The 26,065-nt window shown below is 38.4% G+C and overlaps 1 protein-coding gene across 1 annotated transcript; it reads left to right on the forward strand.

Annotated features, from left to right (window-relative positions):
* The first annotated feature begins 1,360 nt into the window (after nucleotides 1-1,360).
* LOC113239108 (histone H3.v1-like) lies at nucleotides 1,361-26,065 on the forward strand. The gene is made up of 6 exons (XM_026475972.1): nucleotides 1,361-1,392; nucleotides 10,254-10,337; nucleotides 12,343-12,371; nucleotides 14,664-15,429; nucleotides 18,589-18,672; nucleotides 25,979-26,065. The coding sequence occupies exons 3-6, from the start codon at nucleotides 12,366-12,368 to the stop codon at nucleotides 26,020-26,022; spliced, it is 900 nt and encodes a 299-aa protein (XP_026331757.1). The 5' UTR covers nucleotides 1,361-1,392; nucleotides 10,254-10,337; nucleotides 12,343-12,365; the 3' UTR covers nucleotides 26,023-26,065.

The following is a 26,065-nucleotide window of genomic DNA, read 5'->3' on the forward strand; positions in this document are numbered from 1 at the left end:
TCCAAACTCATGGTACCACGATTTCGTTTAACCAAGGTAAACAACTCAATTATGGGAAACTGTATACGTTTTTACAATAAGATTCCGGAGCATATATTAAGTTTAAAAACTACATTAAAAATATTTTGATCGAAAAATTGTATTACAAAATTGAAGACTACGTGTTAGATAAAGATGTATGGAAAGTCGACATGGCTCCAGAATCCACACAAATTTGATTCAAATTGTATTCCATAGCATTTAAGTTTATTTGAAAAGAGCAATCCCTAGAGTTTCTTGCTCGTTCTTCTCAGGGAGGTTAGGTTTTCTCAAAAAGGTTCTAGCTATAGACAACAAGTCTACAAGCATGGAATTCTAAACCATAGCCACTAAGAAATTTGTTATTAATAATTCCTAATTTTATTTTATTTTATTTTTTATAATATCAAGTGACGGGACGAACAAGCCGTGCGGTTAATGGTAAGCTATACGCCTGTCCATAAGTGCGCGTGTACACGCTAAGAACAGTTGCCGGGTCTATGCAAGAATTCATGTCGTTTCTACACACGAACTGTGTACACAGCCTCGACGCCGGACAAGAAAAAAATCTTGTCTATCCCCGACGCGAAGCGCTCTGCCGCTATTGCATAGGGCGCATTGTCAGTATACGAATGTTTATGCGCGTGGACTGATTTTGCAAAGTACCACTGTTGCACCACTAATTTCATTACAACTAATAAAATGCATAATTTATTTATAAGTTTAGTAGAGGAACGACCCGTATTGTGAGACAAAACCTTAGAGATTTATAAAGATAAACGACGTACTTTTGAAGCATGGAGGGAAATATTTATTATTCTATACATATAATTTGCAATCACCAATTTGTTTTATTAGTAGTCAACATATTTCTTCACACAGTCGGTAGTAAAACGACAGCTACCTAGAAGTGCACTGACACGTTTACCCTACACACGTCTGCTCAAAAGCATCGTGTACATACTCATCATTTTCTTGTCTGCAACAGACACCAGATCCGACAAAATTCTTGTCGTGTACACGTGCCGTAACAAGTGCCACTCAGAGCTTTAAATTGCAAAAATCTGAGGGGCACTCCCTCTGCGTCCGTCACTCTGAGCCATAAGTTGACAAGTCCCATGTGCCTGTAATTTAACTTTACCCTTCAAAACCGGAACATGCTAATTTTATTTTAATATGTTTTAGTGAAATAAGGACAAGGACACTGCCCTTAGAATTCTGCAGTACCATTAACATAATAACACCTGTTTTTTAACCATGTAACTTGCAAATGACTTTTGACTCACACATGGCTCATTTTCTAATACATTCCTGAATAAATAGATTGTCTTCCTTCCACAGCACGCTCGCAGTCAACAACCCCACGGGCACCAGGTATAGTCTCAAACCGTCCAGTATAATAATAGTATCGCTAATCGTTTAGGGTGTTTTACTGGTATGATATTCAATTTTTTATATTTGTGAAATTACTATACTACTTTGTTATAATTATTAATGCAAAAATAGAACACAAAGAAAAATTTCTTGGATCCCGCTTAACGTGCACCAGCGTCCGCACACCTGTAATCCACTAAAACTCTTAAAGGGAGCAGAGGAAAAATTCCTAATCTTCGATTTGATTTTAGAGGGGTATATCCACTTTAAAGTTAAAAATAAAACATTGTATGAGTAACTACAAGATATATTCAAGCATAGACATGAATCAGAAACATAAAACAATAAAGTTTCCTCGATAGATAAAAATCACGAAATGACCTCTATTTTCACATTTTTTCGATTTATCCTCGAAACGCTACAGGTTATTAGGACAAAAATTAGATAATTAATTATATTTATGCATGATCGACAACTGTCACTACGGATTTTTTTTACTCCCTTTAGTTTTAGAGTTATTCTGCTAACACGAATTTGGTACTTTTAATGCGCAAAATTCAACATCTCCTGTCGCATGTCACGCGAACGTCAGGCATATATTTGTTTCACAAATTTGGGCGGAGCCAACGTTAAAACTTTTTTTGGCATGCTCCCCCTTAAACAATTTCAATATTATAAAACTGAGTTATGGTTTTTTATGATATCTCAAAAAAATATTTAATCACTTAGCAGCTGTTTAGTTAGCCGACGGCAGAGTTGTACTCCGAACACTGAAAATACGAATAAGTTCTGTACTTATACGTAAATGTGATATTTTCTAAAATAAACATTTAAAAATTACGCAATACGAAATGATAGCGAACCAGAGACAAATATCGGTCTTTCATTCGCGGGATAGCGGTACGAAAGCGAATAGGAGGGCCCAGACAAGTGGCAATCGCTCCCAATGTATTACATTTCTACAAACGTAAACGATAATACATAGGTAGCCAAAGTTACAAGGGCCTGACGAACGCTCATTCTATTCGATAATTCGATAAAAATCAAAATATTGTCTATGGTTTCGACAGCAAACGTCACTTTGAATTTGACAAGTGATCGATGTTCATAGCAAAACGCGGTGCATTGAAGTGGAATATATTAGTTTTGGGGGTTGATGTTGCTCGCTTCTGTTTACCCTCGAGACCCTACAAGTGACCCTTGGGTGGTGCTAAAGAGCAACAACTACCGGTGGTAGGCTTCTGCCGTGGCTGGTAACTACCCTCCCGACGCAATCGAGGCCCCAAATGGTTTATCCGTGTTCCAGCTCGTGTTCGGGAGTTGTCATTAGGAGGTCGGGTCTGAACAGTTGCATTGCATCTAACGACGAGTAGTAGCTTGTAATGTCACACTGAGCACTCGGTTCTCGAGGCTAGCGGGATCCGAAGCACGGTGTACCGCTGGCCGACTGTGGGAGTTGGGGGCCCAAGCAGCGGGAAAGCCACCCGTGAAAGGCTGCCCCGCCACCCAACGAAAAATCTCGGAATACTCCACCTTGCCGGTTGGCTACCGGAGGGGAGGACCACGTGGCCATCTCCGGGAGAATTCGGGCGTCCCCGCGGTCTCCAAATCGATTGTACCCTCGTGTGGCAGTGTGAGCTTGCTGCTTGGTTGGACATGACGCAATGCCTCGTTCAACTGCCTTCCTCCTGCCTATTCGCTTCTCCAATTAAAATGAAAAGCCACAAAAAAGGATTAAATTTACACGTTCTCCCATTGAAAGTGCACCTCACCAATATCAGAGGACTGCACTCAAATCTGAAAGTGGTCCACCACCACCTGGAAACCGACAAACCGCAGCTGCTGTTCCTCACTGAGACGCAGATCGGATGTCTGACTGACATGGCGTACCTCAGCTACCCCGGGTATACTCTAGAGCTAGGTTTTTACCCTGTGCCGGAGTCTGTGTGTACGTTCGCGATGACATCCATGTCAAGCGTCTCAAGAACCTTGAGGCACCGAGTTTATCTGTTTTGTGGCTTCTGGTTGACACAGGAGTTACGCAAATAGTGTACTGCTGTGTCTACCGCTCGCACAGTGGAGATCAGGAGACGACCAAGCTGTTCCAACATCTGAGCGAGACGTCTGATTAGGCTCAGCTCAGGTATCCAGCGGCGCAACTAGTCATTCTGGGGACTTTAATGCACACCATCAAGAATGGTTTTTCCCATACCACATGACCGATCATACCGGGAGGGAGACGCGAAAACTTGTGTTATCGCTAAACCTTTCCCAGTTTGTCAGTGGCGCCACAAGGATCCCAGATGTTGAGTCTCATACGGCTAATTGCTTGGACCTACTGCTAACGATTGATCCAGATCGATACTCGGTGGTTGTGATCCACAACCACCATCCGCACCATTGAGCACTTTGACCACTGTCTGACGTCTGGTACAAGACGGGTGTGGCGATACAGGTTAGCAGATTGAAACGAAATGCGCCATTTTTGGCTTCATATCCCTGCCAGGCTTTCTTTACTTCAGGAGATTCGTCGAGCTGTGCTGATGCTGTAGTTGAGATCTTGCGATTGGGCATGGAATATTACATACCATACTTCGATGAACCCAATGGACCCCAAGCTCGTCCATGGTTTAACGCTGACTGTAGTCGTGCTGAAGCACAAAAACAGTCTGCGTACCAAGCTTGGGCAGATGCTCGACTACGCAAAGCTCCGAATACTCGGAATCTGAAGAAAGCCTTAATAAGGCCACCAAGAAGAGCAAAAGTGTGTTACGCAGGGCCAAGTTCGAACATGTGCGCCGCATAAGGGCCAAGCTAGCATCTTTTCCAGCAGGCAGCAAGTCCTTTTGGTCCCTGGCCAAAGCGGTCGAAAAAAGTTATAGTAGCCACTCATTACCATCTCTGCTGAGGCCAGACGGCTCGCAAGCTCATACTGTGGAAGACAAGGCGAATCGCTTCGCCTCGCTCTTTACCTACCAGTTTCTTTGCCTCAGGCTAGCTGCACTATGGCACCAGTTCGCTTACGCCAAAAAGAGGTACTCATAACTCTGCGAAGTCTAGACGTACATAAAGCTATCGGGCCAGATGGAATTCCAGCAATATTACTGCGTAACTGTGCGCCTGAGTTGTCTACTATTCTCACACGCCTGTATCGCCTCTCACTTGAGACTGGTGTAGTTCCCAGGTCGTGGAAGCTTGCAAATGTGCAACCAGTATCCAAAAAAGGAAGCAGAGCTGACCCTGTAACTATAGACCTATCTCAGTCACTTCCATACTCTGCAAGACTATGGAACCTGTACTTAACAGCCTGTCTCCTGTCGTACCTTGAAGACAACGATCTCTTCAGTGATCGCCAGTACGGATTCCGAAGAGGGCGATCAACTAGGGATCTTTTTGTGTATGCCTCTCACTTATGGAGCGAGACTATAGAATGGTATGGCGAAACCATTGCAGTCTCTTTAGACATTTCTAAGGCCTTTGACAGGGTCTGCCACGCAAGCCTTTTAAGCAAACTTCCTTTGCAATTGGGTTTCGGATTTCTTGAGTAAAACTTCTATTCGAGTGATCTTAGAAGCTACTCTTCCGAACATCGGGTGATAGATGCCTGAAGAATGGAGATCTTCAGAATTCTGTACTGTCCGCAACCCTCTTTCTGCTGCAAATAAATGACATGTTGATTCCAGGTACCTTTGGGTATGCTGATGACAGCACAGTTGTGAACAGGTACTTGACCAATGCAAGGGCCGGTGGAGAAGAAATCCAGTCTTGTCGAGAGTCCATGGTTAGTTGTTTGAATTTGACACTTAAGGCAGTCTCCGATTGGGGCGATGCCAATTTGTCTAAATTAATGCTACCAAAACGCAGGCGCGTGTCTATTCTCCACAAAACGAATCCTTTTCACTTGACTCCGCCTTTTCGTGATATATCCATACCGATAGCCGACCGTCTTCACCTACTTGGAATGGACCTGTCGTCCAATCGTATCTAGTCGGACCAATCTGAACTTCGGTAGATACATTGAATCCATGGCCAAAAATGCAGCCAGGAAGTTTGGCATCCTTTCCAAGGTGAGGCGTTACTTCACACCGGGACAGTTGCTTCAGCTGTACCAAGCACAAGGCCGGTCGTGTATGGAGTACTTCTGCCACTTATGGGATGGCGCTCCTAAATACCAACTGACCACTTTGGATTCAATAGACAAGCGTGCTAAGAGGCTTATAGGTGACTCGAAATTAATAGAGGCGAAGCTGCAGAGCCTTGAACACCGCCATAGTGTTGCCAGCTTATCGGTATTCTACAGGATATATCAGGGACAGTGTGGGATGGAATTGCATAATTTGATTCCGCCTTCCCCTTTCCATTATTGTGGATATTCCACATTTGTATGGCGAACGGCCTAGGAGTGGAATTCACTGCCTGCAGACCTATTCCCGGAAGGCTATAACTTGGACCTTTTCAAGGCGATAGTGAATAGTAGTAGGCGTCATTTAGGTGTGCATGCACACCTAAATGACGCCTACTACATCCTCGACCTCATCGTCACTTTCTATCAAGTGAGATGGAGGTCTAATGCGCACTTATTTTTTATAAAAAAAAGAATAGTTTTAAAAGTCAGAAGTGATTTCAGCTATTAATTAAAAATTTTAAAGTGGTAAGTATCTGCAGAAACATTATATTTAGCTCTTTTATGATATACTTTTGTCACTTATTATTCATGTAAGATAGATCTTGCAAAGTTTATTGTGATGTTACATTCCAACTTTAGAAGTATTTTCTTCATCTTTTTAGCAATGGAACCGAGGTCGCGAGCTAGTCCAGAGCAATCCTCAGATCTTGTAGAATTTATGGAAAGATACTCAATATAGGAATCATATTTTTTTCATCCAAACTTGTTAAAATGCAATTACCACTTGACTCTGATGTAACGTAAACAATGACGTGATATAGTACAACCTAAGCAAAGAAATTAAGACTGTGTATGTTACAGGCACGGCGACCTCTTGAAACCCCAGCCGGAAACTCAAGGTCGCCTGAGAAGTGATCGGCTGTGGATATCTATGAGTGGCGGTGTTGAAAAGCCATCCGATGAATGGGAAAAAGTAAGCTAACCCACCTCCTTGATTTTACATTTATATATCACGAATGAGTTTTATCACTATCATGAACGCTTTTAACTAACTGCATTAATTTAAGTATGTGTGGACTGGAAAACAAAAAGCTAAAACATTATAAGGCCTCTCGGCGACATGCTGAGGGTACTGGAGACAGCCGACAAATTTTAACTGCCTTGGAATAGAGGGATTTTAGAGATGTTGGCAGTAGTAGGTCAAGCTGGTATCCAGGAGCAAATATTCAATGTTAGTACTACATAGGTATTATATCCCTTCAACATATTCTGTCACCAGTTTCTCATAGTTTTAGAACAAAACTTTTTTATTATAAATTTGTTCCTATTCAATCTTAGATCATCCCCTTTCATAACTTCTGCGATCATTACTGTACCACATTTTAATCTAGATCAAAATCTGAATTCTTTGTCGCAAACTCATTTAGATAATATTGAATTTTTTTTTTTCCAGAGACCATCATTAAACGAGGAAGTTCAACTTGAAGCAAATTAATTCTTGAGCAATGACACCTAATTGATGTAGTAAAATGTTATGCTTTTTAAGAGGGGGCATGCCAAAAAAGTTTTGACGTTGGCTCCGCCCACATTTGTGAGACAAATATATGCCTGAAGTTCGCGTGACATGCGACAGGAGATGTTGAATTTTGCGCATTAAAAGTACCAAATTCGTTTCAGCGGAATATCTCTAAAACTAAAGGGATTTAAAAAATCCGTAGTGACAGTTCTCGATCATGCATAAATATAATTAATTATCTAACTTTTGTCCTAATAACCTGTAACATTTCGAGGATAAATCAAAAAAATGTGAAAATTAGAGGTCATTTCGTGATTTTTATCTATCGAGGAAACTTTATTGTTTTATGTTTCTGATTAATGTCTATGCTTGAATATATCGTGTAGTTACTCATACAATATTTTATTTTTAACTTTAAAGTGGATATACCCCTCTAAAATCAAATCGAATATTAGGAATTTTTCCTCTGGTCCCTCTTAACTTTCTATAATAATATCTAGTAAGTAGGTAGGCGTGGCACTAAGTACATGGTCCTACTGGGAATAAATAGATGTATGAAGTGGGTGATACATTTATGAGAAACTTCATTATAATAGATATTATCACCAAGGGAATACTGATTGTATTTTGTAAAAACATATTGTATACGGTTTACCATATTATTAATTAAGAAAAATAAATAGTATAATATTGTATGTACCTGAACACTAATTTAGAAAAAAAATTAAGGTGAATTTGTAAAATAATAACAAAATGGCCTTGATGTTAAGAAATTATAATATTATATTTATAATTATTTTTCATTTTCTACATCACAATCCATTCACTAAAGAATTGGACATGGCTCTGCCATGCTTCAGCTCACCTTGGCTACTACTGGTAGATCCTCGTCATCATGTTGCGCAGCCATATCACCTGGTGAGGGTAATTTGGCATTCAATGCAATGTTATGCAGCGCACCACATGCAATTACTATTTTACTGGTGACTTGGAGATGTTAATGAAGTGTTCAGTGCTTAAGTAAACATCTTCAATATGTCTTCAGCAAACCAAAACAACATTCAATACAATTCCTGGCCTGGATATGTCGCCTGGTGCAATTCTCTTCTGGTGACTCCGTTGCAGCATTTAAGATAGGCGTCATTAGCCAGGCTCTTTGTGGGTATCCAGAATCACCTAAAACAATTAGAATTGTTTAAATTAACAATTAATCATAGGAAGCAGGCAGTTGACAATTTGTTTGTAAAACTTGAAGCTGTTTTTGTTATAGGTCTAAATGTTTTGACTAACGACAAACATGTATGGAGTAGGTAAAAAGTTGTTATGTATAAATGTTCAATTTTGTACATTACCACAAATCTGTAAAATAGACAAAATTGTTGGTAGATGCAGAGATGCCTATGCTATTTAAATATTTACTAATTAAATAAAGTAGGTAACTATATAATTATCTAACTTCAGCATGTGGCCTTGTGCAATTTCAGATTTATGTTAACCCTTCAACTAACTGTGCAAAAATCACAGGACAAACACTTGCAAACCTTGTCAACCAATGAAATGTGTAATAGGCTAAAACTTACCATTTCCACATTTAATGAGTGATATACATTTATAAAAAAGATGGTCATCTACCATGGACTTTACAATGGCCACATGGGTGCGTCAATTACACCAGATACATGAAATCATGTTTGGAACCTGCAAATTCATTAATAAAATTGATAGAAGTGAAATGGTACAAATACATTATCATTTATGTGTTATTTTACTGAAATATCACTTCTGGACTTAACTTGTTGCGTTTGTGGGAACACTCATTTACTTATTACATTCAGATGATTGAGGGCTTCCACAACTTGCCTAATGCAGTGACTAGTTGTTCGCTGCAGCAAATGTTGCGTGATACCCACAATTTGCTGGAAAGAGCCTGTCGCCAAGAAACTCAACGTTCAAAAAACCTACAAAAACAGTATTTATGTTGTGATAATCTCGTTGTTGGTTAATTTAATAGGCATAATTTCTTCATATTAACTTCCAGTGGAAATGCTACGGTCCCTCTCAAAGAGGTATGGGCACGTACGTGGAGACAAATGCTCGTTTATCCAATCTAAAAGGTTCGAATTCGATTTGCTCCAAGGTCCGCCGAGAAGCGTTTCTTTTTTGACGCCTGACTGAAATTGAAACTTCACCGGATGATTATCAAATCGCCATTTTGTTTCGTTTTCTACAAGTGTTGGCGTTCGCTTCGTAATCGATCAATGGAATAGATAGCGAGCGTAAGCGCTTGTCAAAATTGCCACTTTGGCTACGCTTTGCATGGTTGTTGTCGTACGAGTTGGACGTTCCGTTTGATAGAATAGAAACTGATTACCATTGGCTACCAATTTATCGTTCCTTACGTTATTATCGTTCGTACGCTTATGTCCCATACATTGTCTTTCTATTCCATTGGCGATATCGCTAACAAAAAGACACGTTGTCGAGGCCCTAAGTTTTAACTAGCTCATGGTACGAATTGTAACGATTCAGTTTAGGATCTTAAATTTAACTGTTTCGTTATTGATTCGTTTTAATAAAGTTCGTGGTAAGGCCACTGGCCATGCCGGGGCTAACGCTCGCAAGTTGGCTACGGAACGAACCAGCCATCGAGTATGTAACCAGAAATAGAGACGAAATGTCATTTAATTTGTTGGAAAACTATTCTGCCAAATCATTACGGTGACAACTGCGCTTGGATTAGCCAGCCCGAATTCCTTATTTAATATTTATCTAATTACTGATGAAATGTGATTAAGTTTGTTTTGTAATTAGATGTTTTGCTGTTTTTCCCACTCCACCGATTGGAACAGCCTCACATTGTTAAAGGTTTATTACAATAAATGCAGAATATATTTGGAATATACGGAGACGTACACACAGGTCAGTTGTTGGCGCTGTACTATTTCAGCTTTCTAATTTGTGATTTCAGCGCAAACGAGAGTTGATATTTAAAAGTGATATAAGGTCCATTCGCCTGATGAGTTACCACTGATGGATAGCCCTTATTTCGTCTCTGTTTCTGGTTATATACTCGATGGTGTGGCATATCGTTCTGACTTATATAACGTAGTACAACATATAGTCACAGGCGTCGCAAATTCGACGCAACGTATCGTGTGGCACATCTCTTAGATGTGAGCTGTTATATTTGTACGAAATATAAAGTATTTTTTGTTATAGCCCCGCAAAGAAAACGAAAATCGGGCTGCTGCTGCGTTTTGTAAGCCGTGCGTTCCCTTTGAGAGAAAATGACCGATCATTAAAGTAAGATTTTTAATAATAATAACGCACACACTCTTAGCCCGCACTAGGGAAACCCTGTATTACGGGTGCTACGAACACATAGACAACAACAAAATATAGCCAAACTCACGAGGGAAATAAATGTAGGCTATAGAAATATTTCCAGCATGAGGCAAAGATCGAACACTAAAATACGTCCTTCTATCCTGGATTCGAACTCGCGCCTTCAGCCATACCGTGCCTGGCACCCTTGCTACGGAACGTATTTATTAAGATTTATTTAATTTACAATTGCATGGGCCTCTGACCAGAGTGTTACCGGTTGCATTATAAAACCTACATTTGTACTTATTCATATTTACTACCAGTTCTGTCATCGGTCACTCTTAAAAAGTAGCGCACAAAAATAAAAATAAATAATAATCCAAGGCCCACTTGTTAGTAAATACAGACAATATTAACTTAGGACTGTTATTAGTCAATACAAAGACAAAACCTAAAACACACATTATTTCGCTCGAGGCGCCGACTACCCCATCACCTCACCAGAACCTCATGAAAAGACGAAGCATCGGCGCATCGACCTTAGCCACAGACGTTTTCAGGATGCTGTTAGGACTAGAACGCAGTCTAGAGAGTAGTAACGCCGTCGTTTCTTGCATCACAGCAAAAAGTCATCTACTCCCGCTTGACCAAACGTCTACGATGCGCTACAATGTCACGGTAATCCCAACAGCATCCTGAAACCGTTGTTGCATTGAACGCGGTTAACCCACAGACCACCCGTGTAGAAAGATTAACGGTATGCGCTATAGTGGACGAATCTTTATGCCAGCATATTAGATCTGGTAGCCAACGCCCTACATTCCCGATCAATATCAGTTTGGTCTTTCAGCTCCTCCGTCAAGTAATGTCCTAGGCATTTAAATTTTCACACCCTCATTAAGATTAATTATAGGTTCTTAACCGCTCACGCGCTGCGCTCCTCCTACCGCAAAATGGCGGCTATTTGGTTTCGCAAATTAGAAAAGCTTTCAGTTTAAATACAAGTTTTTATAAATAAAAATTATTATTCTCTATTGCTAAATAAATACCCTCCGTAATACCAACAAAAACATCTCAAATAAAATACAGTAATAGACCGCAAATGCTGCACTTAAAAAGCACTAATGAAATTTTTGGTGTACTTGGATAAATATGATAATATTCCGTTTGAGTGGTTCTAACGTTTACCATGAAATTACTCCTTAAAGCATAGTTTATAAACATTTATATTCAAGGTAAACTTAAAAAACGCTACTTACGGTATGTTTTCAATAAATAAACACCGAAATCACCAGCCCAAATAATAACACACACGATTCTCGTGACGTATTTTTGAAGTTGTTTATTTTTTTAAATGACAGACCTAGGCATTAAAAACTTTATGGTTTGCTAGAGTAGTTACCGAAGTAGCAATTAATATTAGTTCTTTTACCTGTTATAACTTCGATATCCGATAAATCGGTATAAAATCATCACCGGCAGCTCTAGGTGTGGTATGCGTCTACGGCTGCATGTATCGCGTGAGCGGATAAGACATCAATCTACCGGGGATCCCAAAGACCGTAAACTCGCTCTTGACACAATTGCTTATAAGACCGTGAGTGCTCGTATACTGTTTACAAAACCGAAGGCGCTCCGCAATTGAGCCCGCCATTGGACCCAGCAGCACCATATCGTCGGCATAACTGATGTTATTACGTTGATGCTGTCGACACGACATCCGACTGGCTTACTGCTGAGTCCAACGATCAGCTCGTTCACGTACCGGTTGAAGAGCTTCGGCGAGGTCAAACCCCCTACCTCACCCCGCACTCCAACACACACCCCTTACATTATTTTGCTGGTTCGTGTACTAGCACTTTAACAAACTAAGCGTTTCTAGTGTAAAGCAGAAGTTCTGTATGTAGTCACTGGACTACATCCTAATGAGTAGGTGAAAGTATATTTCTTGATAAATAAGATGCTTTGTCTCTTTTTTCAGACTTCTATGAACGTCATAAAAACATGGCTGTAAGTTTACTAAACTAAATCTTCATAATTAAGTTTATAAAATTAGTACAAAGATTCTATAATAACCATAGGTCGGAAAAGGGTGTTCCAATTGCAGAACAGGACAAACTACTGACCTAGGAAGTCGAAATTAGATTTTAAACTAAATCTAATGGTGCCTTGTAAAAAATGAAATAAATAACTGACAGCCTTGTTGCCGTTCCGTTAATGTGCGGTATCTAAAGCTAGGAAGGGGCGGAGAGTGACCATTCTTGTTACTTTTTTATTCTTTGCTTTGGTAAAAGGCCGGTTATCTACTGCATTTTTTTACATGGCACCATTAGAATTACTTTAAAATTCAACTTGGACGTCATAGGTGTGTAGTTTTGTCTTACGATGCAGTAAAACCATCTCCGGAAATCCGGAACTCGAAATAGTTATTAATTAATATTTGTTAGTTTTAACAACTCTATGTTGCTCCTTGTAGTTATACATGTGGAACACCTTTTTCCGAACATTGGTAATAACATTCCAGTTGATATAGAAAAGCATAGTCGTGTTTATTTAACAAAATTTTAAATAGTCTTGTAGTTGTTGTCGACAATTTTATCGATGGATTGTGAAAGTATGTAAAATTTTGCCAATAATGTCTGAATTGTGTATGTATTCCTTATTCTTAATTTGACAGTTGGTCTGTGTATCGAAATCAATTTTAGTCATACACATTTTAATGACGACAGACGGATTGGCTTATGTGTATTAAATTCAAATGAAAAACTTAAAAATATGTCTCCTATTTGTATTTTTTATACACGTACTGTGCTAATTTTGGTTTACGTATGTATAAAGTTTAAAAAATTATCAATTCAAATGACCCTGTACCCAGCAGTTGGACAAATAATGGCCGATGATAATTCAGAACAGTTAGACTTATTCATAAGCGTAACCAACAGTCAAGTCGATAATAATAATAATAATAATAATAATTTATTCGCGTTAAGTGTGGTGTACATAGTTGGCTTAATATATAATATTTCTGTTAACAGGTTCTCACACTTAGCTAGTAATAGCATGCAAATTTACCTTAAAATGAATATATCTATCATAATTATTAAAATATCTTGTACATTTAAAATAATAAGTCTCAATAATGTCAAATTTAAACAAATACCTAATTATTTTTGTAGTAAAAAAATTCTTCAATTGAGTAAAAACAACAGTTAGACAACCATTTGGATAACCTATTTCGAAACATTGTATTTGGCGTATTTTTTAAATCAATCGGTAGCGAATTATATATTTTGACACACATAGGTAAACAGTTACGACGATACACTTCTCTTTTTACGTTGACCGGTACAGTAAGTCTGTCCGGAAACCTCGTGTTATATAAAGGTTCATGTCATTTGAATAGTGAATAATTTTGCTTGACGAAGGTACAGGCAATCAAAATATAAATACTAGGCACTGTTAATAAATTTAATTTCTTAAAAAGTGGTCTGCACGAAGTTACAGGTGAAATGTTGCAAATCGATCTGATGCTGCATTTTTGAGATAGAATATATATCGACTGCAAGCGGGTAACACTTTTGCACAATTAACTGTCATTTTACTCCAAGACTCGTGACTTGTTCGTCCCGTTATTTGATATTACAAAAAAAACAAAATCTTCAAAAACTGTCTATATCATGAAACGAAAACTTTATACTAAAAAAACAATATTAGTTACCGCTTCAGCTCTTGCTGTTTATCTCTTACATGCGGAGTCGTTACAGCTTCGCAGAGATATAGCGTCTCTTAGCGTATTCTATCGCCTGTACCACGGTGAGTGCTCTGAAGAGTTATTCAACCTTATCCCTTCCTCTCCTTTCCATCAGCGGACCACCCGTGCCGGACTGCGTTGCCACAGTTGGACGGTCAGTTCAATACCGTCCCGCACTAAAAAGTTTGGCAATTCGTTTTTATGCCGAACCATCAAATTGTGGAACCAACTTCCGGCGCATGTATTCCCTCCCCTCTAACACATCGGGTCCTTCAAACGTAGTGTGAAGAAGCATTTGGCCAGACCGGCAAAATGATAGTGACGGAGTGAAGATATTTGTGTTTTCCATCCGTTACTCTCATCTCTGGACTGTATTCGCACTTTCCATCAGGCGCGGTGCAGTCATTTTGCCGAGTCACCTACCAGGGTAGGTAAAGTCCATGGACCTCCACCTTGCTACACTCCTATCAAACCTCCATCGCCTCCTCCAGTCCTTAGGTTGGTTCTGCGTTAATATTTATGGTAAATACTTATTCCGTTTTGTTTTACAGGAAAATTCTCAAACGCCGTCGCAGCAATCATCTAGAATTCATCTACCCCCACCACACACACCAGTTCATTCCGACACTCTCCTGCCCTTAGAAGTTTTGCCCTCGTATCGCGCTCAAGAGGCGGTTATAGAAAACATAAATCTTGTACGCCAACCCTCCTCGTATAAATATAACAATTTATACTATAACTCTAACCGTTTAGAGTCTAAATCAATGTCACAAGTATCTACTGCAGATTCCAAGAAAAAAATCTCTAATAACGCCTATTATGATCTGAAATCTTCTTCCCAAGTTGTTCAAACTCCTATTCCAATAATAACAAATAGTCGATCACCACTTGCAGATACTATCAATTTAGCACCTAAACCTCCTCCATTAGAAACTATATTCCAAAAACATAACACTAAAACCTTAACTCGGTTAAATGAACCTACCACCTCTACAGCATATGAACTCCGGTCCTCGAAATACACATTACAATCCTCCACTTCCTCAGAATCTAGTCAGACACACAACACAAGCACTCGAAATCAAGGTACACAAACAATGGTCACAGCACCTTCGTTGCTACAGATAGAAATGCCTCCAGGATATAAGACACTCAAGCCTCCTCAAGATATTTGTGCATCCAATCACTCAGTTCTTACACCTACTCGAACGGTTCCATCCCTACCATCCGCTCCAGAAAAGTCCGAAAACTCATTATCACTTTCCATGTCCGTTTCTACGCCATCTGCAGCAATCACCATAATCGAAAATATATCAAGTAAGTATTTACTAACGCCAAAAGGGTTTTAGGATTATATCATCATCGACATCGATAAATTCACGGAAGAAAACAAACAATGGAAGTGCTTTAAACCTCGATTACTGTCAGAACCGCAGTCGCCAAAACGCGCCACAAAGAAATGATAAACACTATGAAATCTTGATAATAATTGGTCCTGGACTGTTAATATAATTAAAACTTTACCCAGTCGCTATATAGTTAAAATTTCAATACCTTTATTGCAAGTTACGTTTCGATTTTATATTGAAATTTTATTCAACGTGCTGCCATCTTGCGTCTAAGTGGTGGACTACAATGAACGAGTAACATCTGAACCAATGGAAAGTAGTATCTTCTCGAAAACAGATGTCTTCTTTAACGCACTCGTTGAATAATGAACTGAAATAAAGTTCATTAAGATCATTGACTTACAATTATATGGACGTCGGGTCCGCGCTAAAAAGTGTCCGAACTTATAGGGCGTTAAAATCGTATACAGAGCGTCATTCACGCTTTAGTCTTCGTTTGTTCGACTGACAGCGAAGCAAGCAAAATTAGACAGTACTGCGATGACATTACAATTTAAATTCAACGTTTTAGCTTTTTCATATTCCTTTACATGTCACTACGTTTAAATAGGCTGACTTGGGACACTTTTTTCGTGGTATTTGTATTAGACCCGTCGTCCATTTATTTGTAAGTCAATGATTAAGATCAATTAAGTTTAAAATTAACAAAACACTCGTGAAGCATTTTTTTTACTAAGCTTTTGTTCGCTACTAGCGTGGAAAATTCGAGATATTAACTTAGTTCTCCACAAGATAAAATTCGACCATATTGCTCTGGGATACTGTTTTCTTCGATTGTACAGTACAAAAAATCGATTCGACAAATAGAAAATTTATTAAAATACCGATGTTTGAAATACCAGCACGGGTAAAATAATTTTGGTGCGGCATCGTATTTGCATTACAAAATAAGACAATTTTTTGGCATGGCCTTTTTCTACCATTTTTTAAAGAATTGACACAACCACGCCATACAAAGCGCAAATGGCGGACTGAGCTCAAGTAGGCACAACTGTGCGTACAGTTGGAACGCGTGCGACGCTAACTAACGACTTCTACGATAAATTAGTGAAAATTATTGCTTATAAACATACACCAAAAACAGTCGATGCTATAGGATACCTGACCACCTGCCGACCTTTTGATTCTATGTAGGTATAATTAAAATCAGTGATCAGAACAAATTTAATACAGAAACAGAAGTGAAAATTACTTTACGATATCGTTTTTAACCCGGATTTTTTGAATAACGTTATTCTATTGAGTTCTTAGGTTTTCGCGATTGTTACACATAGAAAATGAAACTATTTTTCCGGATTTAAATCGCTTGACCATGGCGCAACCGTGACCATGGGACCTGTAAAGGGCCCGAAACGTCGGTTTGTTTGAAAAAACAAATATACGCGATTTAAATCCGGAAAAATAGTTTCATTTCCTAACGTTATTCTTTTCGGCATTGTAAGGAAACTTCCGACAAAACAAATTCTTACTAATAATAATTAGAATTATTAGATATGCATTTCAAACATACTGTAGATTTATGGCCATTCCTTCGGGAAGTCCAGGGAAGCACTGGCATCTTACAGGCTCAAGGGACTTGTCAACTTATGACTTAGGGTGAAGGGTGGAGCGGCAGTGCCCCAAAGATCTTGGTGATTTCGGCCTCTTCTTCTTCTTCTTCTTCGATTCTCACATTCAGTGTTCTTAGCCTAATTACCGAAACCATTTCGATGTTTTCAGCCTAATTACCGTAGCCATTGTTTTTTCTCGGTTATTATACCCAAAAACATTAAAATATGAATAACTATAAGCTGAACTAGAAAGTTCAAATATTTTTAAGAAAACATAGGGAAAAACTAAAAAAATTATAAAGAACAACTTGATTTTTATTTTTTACTAGAGATGGGTCATGGAGAAATGTCATTGAGATAAATACTCATGATAATTATCCATTTTTACTCAATATTTATCCAAAAACGTGGATAAATATGTTTAATCGTGGTTTATTATTTATATTTAGTAAAACAAAGTGTATTTTTAAAACGCTTTGTGTACCTTTACAATTATAAACGTTTATTTTTTATATCAAGTGTTTTAATTAATAGATTTTATGTGTGAAGTGTGATCCTTAGGCTATTTCAACTCCAAACAGGACTTTATTTAGTATGCAGTAGACCCCACAAAATGTAAATAATTACATTGGTCTTGCAACAACTGTGATTAGTCATAAGAAAGAATTGGAATAATTTTTACTACTAAGTAACGACCACTAACCAAATTATAAAAAACATACTTTAAGTTTGTTTAAAAAAGCTTAAATGGCACTTGCATCAGAAGAAATGAACCAAATGCACTTAGCAAAATAAACAAATAACATTCATCTATGTCAGAAATACTCGGTTTTCTTAAAAATGTTTGCACTTTCTATTGCTATTGCTAGTTATGCTTACAGTTGTTCATATTTCAATGTTATAGGGCATTAACTTACAATTATATGGACGTCGGGTCCGCGCTAAAAAGTGTCCGAACTTATAGGGCGTTAAAATCGTATACAGAGCGTCATTCACGCTTTAGTCTTCGTTAGTTCGACTGACAGCGAAGCAAGCAAAATTAGACAGTACTGCGATGACATTACAATTTAAATTCAACGTTTTAGCTTTTTCATATTCATTTACATGTCGCTACGTTTAAATAGGTTGACTTGGGATATTTTTTCGTGGTTTTTGTATTAGATCCGTCGTCCATTTATTTGTAAGTCAATGTTATAGGATATAATATATGAGAAAAAACACTGCAACTATTAGGGACAGGCGTGTCACCAGGCGCACGACTTGTCTGTTCCGTCGCTTAATATTATAAAAAAGAAAGTTGTCTGGAAGGGATCGTTCAGCGTTAAAGCCGCCTTTGCCGACATTAGTTTTACATTGTTTATGTACTGTTTTTGTTCTTGGGTGTGAAAATATCATTTTATTTATTACGTCTTTTTCTCTTTTAACATTTTTTACATAATATCTTGTGGACCTAGTAACGCTAACATGTTAGTTTGACACTAAATAACCTAATTGTGTGGCGGTTTTACTTATTTCAGGGTGCGATCAACCTCAACGAGTGAACCCGGTCACGAGAAATGTTGCAAGACTAATCATGAATGGATTGACGAAAGTTATACCATGTAAGTACCTTGTGAATCATAGGTTCTCAAACTTCTTGGCTCACCCCTCACTTGTAAAAAAATTTCAACGCCCACAATTACCAAAAATAATAGAAAACATATTTTTTATATCAACTTAACAAAAAAACTTCGCAAAGAAAATAAGTTATGTGTAGTGTAGTTTATATAGATCATTCAGGTATTTTTTCAAATACAGTAGCACCCCCTGGACAGCTTCAAAGACCCCTGATTGCTTCTGAAGCCCCTACCGCCCTAAAACTCTTCAGCGTCCACTGACTAAAACGGGGCTAAGAGACAAATGGTCAAATATCCGTATTAATCGAAAAAAATAAAGCACAAAATTCTCTTTTGTTCAACGGTTCAAATTAGTTAGCGTTTTTCGACTTACCGGAACCTACCCTAGTGATGCATAGCCGAAATATCATTTCAATGTTCTAGAAGTGGGTTATGGTTTTTTATACCTCTAAAAAATATTTTGTCACCTAGCAGCATTGACTTACAATTATATGGACGTCGGGTCCGCGCTAAAAAGTGTCCGAACTTATAGGGCGTTAAAATCGTATACAGAGCGTCATTCACGCTCTAGTCTTCGTTTGTTCGACTGACAGCGAAGCAAGCAAAATTAGACAGTACTGCGATGGCGTTACAATTTAAATTCAACGTTTTAGTTCTTTCATATTCCTTTACATGTCACTCGCTTAAATAGGTTGACTTGGGACATTTTTTCGTGGTTTTTGTATTAGACCCGTCGTCCATTTATTTGTAAGTCAATGCCTAGCGTTTTTGTTAGTGGCAGAGGGGCGGTACGGACCACTTTGGAAACCATGTTGTGAATGAAGTTTCTTTTGCCCCCGTTTTGTTTGCACCCGAATCAAATAAATTCTATATAAATATATATTTTGTCAAGTACGAGGTCATTTGCTCATTAACTAATATGTACAAGAATTTAGTAACAGTAGAGCTTCTTGTGAAAGAGTTCGTCCAGGAAAGTACTGCCACCTTGCCTATTTCTGCCGCCAAGCAGTAATCCGAGCATTACTGCTTTCCAGTTTTAAAGTATAATGACGCTGGTGAAATCACAAGCACATGGGACTTGTCAACTTATGTCTCAGGGTGACGAGCGCAGTGGCAGATCCTATCCTAGCCTATCCTTCAGATCTTTGTGATCCGTTTGTGTTGCGACGCCTGAGACGTTATGTTGTACTACATTAATATACAAATCAGAACAATATGCCACACAGTGCGTTAAAACGGCGCGTGGGCACGAAACGCGTGCACATCTCGCAAGGGATCAGGAGACGAAGCGGGAAGGGGTGCTGCGGTGAGAATGTAAAGCCGGATTTACATTTGTCTGACGCGTAGTGTTGCGGCCTGTCTGAACGGTGTCGGTTTCGTACATTTCATATGGTTAAATGTAGATTGATTAGGGTAGTGCCTCTCAGATCTTTGCAATTCAGTCCTGAGTGGCACTGGCAACTGTTATGGACACGCGTGTCGCTTGCCACCAGGCGCACGACTTGTTCGTCCCGTTAAAAATATCTTAACTGAATCGGGTGTAAACAAACAAGTCTAACTTACTGCCATCGAGTATATAACCAGAAATAAAGACGAAATAAGGGCCCTCCATCCCTGGCAACTCATCTGGTAAATGGGCTTTATATCACTTTTAAATATCTCTCGTTTGCGCTGAAAACAGAAATTAGAAAGCTGAAATAGTACAGCGCCAACAACTGACCAGTGTGTGCGTATATTCCAAAAATAACAATGGGGGCTGTTGCATTTGGTGGTGTGGGAAAAACAGCAAAACATCTAATTACAAAACAAACGGCATCACATTTCATCGGTAATTAAATATTAAATACGTAATTTTTCAATTCAAGACGACATCCACCAATTGTTTCGAATTCGGGCTGGCCAATCGGAGCGTAGTTGTCACGGTAATGATTTGGCAGAATAGTTTTCAAATTAAATGACATTTCGTCTCTTTTTCTAGTTATATATATACTATCTATGAAATAAAGACATCGTGCCATTATCGCTGATTTAATGCAAGCAACTAAAAACAAATTTTACAGGAAAGGGTTTTCTTTTAAATATTTCTAATTGATATATTGTGTTAACATTTAATAATGATTTTCGGAACCGATTGTGTGATGTTAAAAGCCTTTTTTGGCGTTTATTAATGCAAATAATATTTCAAGCTATAAAGCATGAAATACACAGAGAGCGAGTGCGAGTCGGGCGCGGGTCGGGTGCGAGTTGAGTCGGGTACGTGGCGGGTCAAATTCTATAATTTATATGGAATTTTTGTCCTGCAGAAACGTGCGGTTAGGGCAATTTACAATCTGGGCCCCAGAGTATCTTTAAGAGATAAGTTTTTCTTACACTAGCCTCACAGTACATTTATGAAAATGTAATTTATGTTAAAAGGAATAGTAATTTCTTTATGAAAAATAGTGACAGACATAACATTAATACGAGGAATAAAAATAAACTAGCTTTTCTTGATAGTCGTCTTCACAAAATCAAAAAATCATTTAAGGGGCAATGTATACGGTTCTATAACAAGATTCCGGTTGATATACAAAATTTGCCTTTCACGAGGTTTAAAACTATAGTGAAACAAAAACTTTATATTAAAGGTTATTATACAACTTCTGCGTACTTAGATGACAAAACTCCGTGGTAGTAACCCGTTTGGCTCATGGAGGTAGTCTCAATCTGATGTTTCAAATAAAAAAATAAATAAATATTGTAAATGTTATTTACAAAGAGCAACCCCTAGAGTTTCTTGCTCATTCTTCTCAGGGGAACCAGTCTTACGAATGAACGGAAGAATTTAATCAATATGGCGATTTCACGAGTAATAATGCTTACCTCTTGACTTGCCCACTTGTAATACTGACATGTCTTATCTGACATATTTTTCAGCTCGTAGGCACGGTTCTGCAATTTTTAAACTTCGTGTGGTTTCGGAGCTGACCGTGTCAAAGGCGATTCTGTCAATCAAAAGTAATGCCAGTGGTGTGGATGACATTTCTCGCGACATAGTGTTGCTTACTCTTCCGCAGACTCTAGGATTCATTACAGCCCTTGTAAATAAGTCTATCGAAACATGCTAATTCCCTGACTTGTGGAAGATGGCAATCATTCGGCCTATTTTAAAAATTAACACTCCTTCACACATTAGTGACTTACGACCTATAAGTATATTACCGTTTTTGTCAAAAATCGTAGAAAAGGTGGTGTGTTGGCAACTAACAGACTACCTTGAGACTAATGGAATTTTGCCTCCGAAACAGTCAGGATTTAGGAAGTATCGCAGCACTGCAACCGCATTGCTTGACGTGGTGGATGATGTTTTGGCTGCGCCAGGCGCTGGGAGGGGTACCATTCTCACCTCACTGGATTTCTCAGGTGCTTTTGATATGGTAAATATCCAGCTTCTGCTATCTAAGCTCGTTTACTATGGATTCGACTCTAATACTATCAAATGGTTCTACAGCTATCTCTGCGGTCGCATGCAGAGGGTAGAGGTACGTTGTGAGGATGGCTCTTCTATGCTTTCTAGTGCTGCTACCGTTACTAGAGGTGTGCCACAGGGATCTATTCTCGGACCAATCCTTTTCATTTTATACACTGCGGACATAGTGAACAGCATTAAGAACTGCAAGTGCCATTTGTACGCTGACGACTTACAACTTTATATTTCTTTTAAACCTTTTCAAACACAGTCCGCAGTTAATCAGTTGAATGATGATCTCACCAGTATAGCCCAATGATCAAAACTAAACAATCTAGTGCTCAATCCTTCCAAATCAAAGTTTCTAGTACTTGGTACAAAACGACAAATTGAGAACATTATGTTCTACGACTCTCAGGTAGCTATAGCGGGAAGTTCCGTAGGCCGAGTTTCAGTGGTGAGAAATCTAGGCGTCCTTATGGATGGTTCCCTTAACTTTGAGGGGCATATCGTTGAGACAATTCGTAATTGTTTTTACCGCCTGAAGGTATTATATCGTGTGAGAAACTTTATCAATGTAGACTTGCGCATAAAGCTTTGTGACTCTTTGATTCTATCCAAACTGAACTATGCTGACACAATACGGCGGATGTCTGCTTGCTCGCTCTAGAAATCTTGTTCAACGGTTAAAGAATGCTTGCGCCAGGTATTGTTTCCCCGTTCCGTGTCGAGCGCTTGTCACGCCTTTTCTAAATGATGCAGGTTTATTGAAGATGGAAGCCCGTCGCCAGTTACATTTTGCTGTATTGCTGTTTGGGGTTATTAAGACTAAGCAACCTTTGTACTTGTATGACAAACTTCAGTTTTCATCAATGCACGTTAGACATGCGCTTCGCCTTGTATGCCCTCGACACCGAACGGCAAGCTTTCGTGGCGGCTTTTGATATGCTGCCTCGAAATGTTGGAACAACATACCACCACCTATTAGGAATGCCTCGTCGATTTTTACTTTTAAAAGACTACTCAGGGCTTACTTAATAAATGTTCAACAATCTCAACATGGCTGTTGATGTGTCGAGATCATCTATGATCGTATTATATAAATTGTTATTGTATACTTTTTATATTTTTTATTATTTTTCCTTGTTTGGTTCTGTTTTTTGTATGTCAATTTTATTCAATTATTTACTATACCAATTTTATTTTTAATTATATGTGACGTAATAATGTCTACTGTTAAAATACATAACTGTCTAGATTTATATTCATTTTGTGATATTATTTCTAACTAATATCACAAAATGACTAACTCTAATATTTATACATGTTTTATGAAATTAATTTCACATTTTAACGCATATCTTATGTAAGTGGTAACGTCATTACTTCTTGTACTGTGTCAATAATCTGTTCGTTTTAAGGACATAATTGTCAATCTGTCACGGCTACTATGTTCCGTGTCACGTGTGTTCTGTTGCCGGATCCGCTGAAAATCAGCGTCGTAGCACCATAAGTGAGATGACAATAAGCTGAGTGGGCCACGGTTTCCTTGGCAGCACAGCACACACGCGTTGTACTCTTCCATATATTTGTAGTTAGTACTATTTTTATTGTTATTATTACAAAATGTATGTGTACTGCGTTGTCTACTTAAGGAATAAATGTTTTCTATTCTATTCTATTCTACCTATGAAATAAAGATTATTTTTACTTTGATTTTGGGCGACAACACACCCCCGCGCCCGACCCGCACCCGCTTTCTGTATATTTCACGCGTATGCGCGTTTGGGCAATGCATGGTATTCGTATTCGTTCCGAACCCGAGACTATAGAAATCTAGAAAACCCACTTCGGATGTCGCTTGTGCACTAAGTCCGATTCCAATCCGAGAAAATGCGAATATCAATTATACACTTAGTGATATAATGATCCTAGTGACATTTCGGACCTCCATTTTAGAAATTGGAACTGATACGAATCGGACGTAGTGCACAAAGACGGACAGGGACGGGTCGAAATTTCACAAACTCGCGTCATTAAAGCCCACAGCGTTCGGCTTCGGGCTTCAAACAAACTGTCGTTAGTAATTTCTTATTGAGCGCCCTAAATACACAATGTACTATTAACGTATCGCACTGCTGCAATAGTGTTATAACTCAAAATATGTGAAATTCAGGATTATACCATTGTTGAACGTAAAATTTGATTCTCCACACGTCAATAGAACCATCGTTAGAATATTGTAAAAAAGATATCTACTTAACTACTTAACTCAAAATGAGACACGCTTTATGTGAGCTAGATCTGGCCAAAATAGTCTTTATTAAAAAAATATGAAATGGTTTTTTTTTATAATATTAAGTGACGGAACGAAAAAATCTTGCGCCTGATGGTAAGCACACGCCTGTGCCACTCAGACAACAATACAGTGCCACTCAGAGCTTTAAATCGCTAAGATCTGAGGGGCACTGTCACTCTGAGACATAAGTTGACAAGTCCCATGTGCCTGTTATTTCACCAGCACCCTTACCCTTCAAAACCGGAACACAGTAATGCTAACATTACTGCTTGGCGGCAGAAATAGGCAAGGTGACAGTACTTCCCTGGACGAACTCTCTCACAAGAAGCTGTACTGCTGTCTGCTACTAAAAACTTTTCTCTTTTATTTTTAAATATGTATATTTGGCAAGTAGGAAACAACGGTTAAAGTTTATTTATTACAGACATCTAAACAATTCCCTAATTGCCAAGTAAAAGGAATAATCTCAGCGAGGTACAAAAATAATGAATGAATAAGTAGAACTGTAATAATCTCAGTATACAGAGTACTAAAAAAACCGACCTCAAAAGTACGTGGAATTGCGTCTATTTGCTAAGTTTTATTGAAATATCCCCTAGTTCGCCACTATACAGGACTACACTGGAGATAATAAAAATGGTTCTCACTACGACACTACTCAAAGTATATTGAGAGAAAAACGCCTTGAACATTGACTTACAAATAATGGACGACGGGTCTAATACAAAAACCACGAAAAAAATGTCCCAAGTCAACCTATTTAACGTAGTGACATGTAAAGGAATATGAGAAAGCTAAAACGTTGAATTTAAATTGTAATGTCATCGCAGTACTGTCTAATTTTGCTTGCTTCGCTGTCAGTCGAACAAACGAAGACTAAAGCGTGAATGACGCTCTGTATACGATTTTAACGCCCTATAAGTTCGGACACTTTTTAGCGCGGACCCGACGTCCATATAATTGTAAGTCAATGCCTTGAACGGAAGAAATAGCAAAATCAACCATTAAAATAATTTCTCCTAAATTAAAGTTAGGCGCTATTTATAAATGAATCTTCATGCGTGAACGCCACCCTTCGAGGTGGATGATTTTCTTCAAAATGAAATGGGACCACTATGGAAGTACCCCCTTTCCAACGAAAAAAGAATCATGAAAATCGGTTCACAAATACCGGAGTTATCGCGTAACATGCATACAAAAAAAAAGAACATACAGTCGAATTGAGAACCTCCTCCTTTTTCGAGGTCGGTTAAAAAATAACTTAATATTTTTTAGAAACTTATTTATCAATACTGTTTTATCCAGAACTAGTCCGCAAAAGGTTTGTCTCACTTTGAGTTAAGGAGACTTATTTTAATTGTTTCTTACAATATTTTAACGACGGTTTTGTTGACGTAAAGAGAATCAAATTTTACGTTCAGCAATAGTATAATCTTGAATATATTTACATATTTTGAGTTACAACAGCTATTGCAATAGCTGTGCGACATGTGGCTTTCTTAAACCAAAAATACGATTATTTTAGACATAATTTTTTTTTACAGTTATCAAAAGCTACGTTTCAAAAAGCAGCGAGCCACGTCCATAAAACAACTATCAATTTTAAATAGTTACTACATTCCACTTTTCTA

Source organism: Hyposmocoma kahamanoa, unplaced genomic scaffold (assembly GCF_003589595.1).
Source record: "Hyposmocoma kahamanoa isolate Upper Pololo Valley unplaced genomic scaffold, ASM358959v1 99547, whole genome shotgun sequence".
Lineage (NCBI taxonomy): Eukaryota > Metazoa > Arthropoda > Insecta > Lepidoptera > Cosmopterigidae > Hyposmocoma > Hyposmocoma kahamanoa.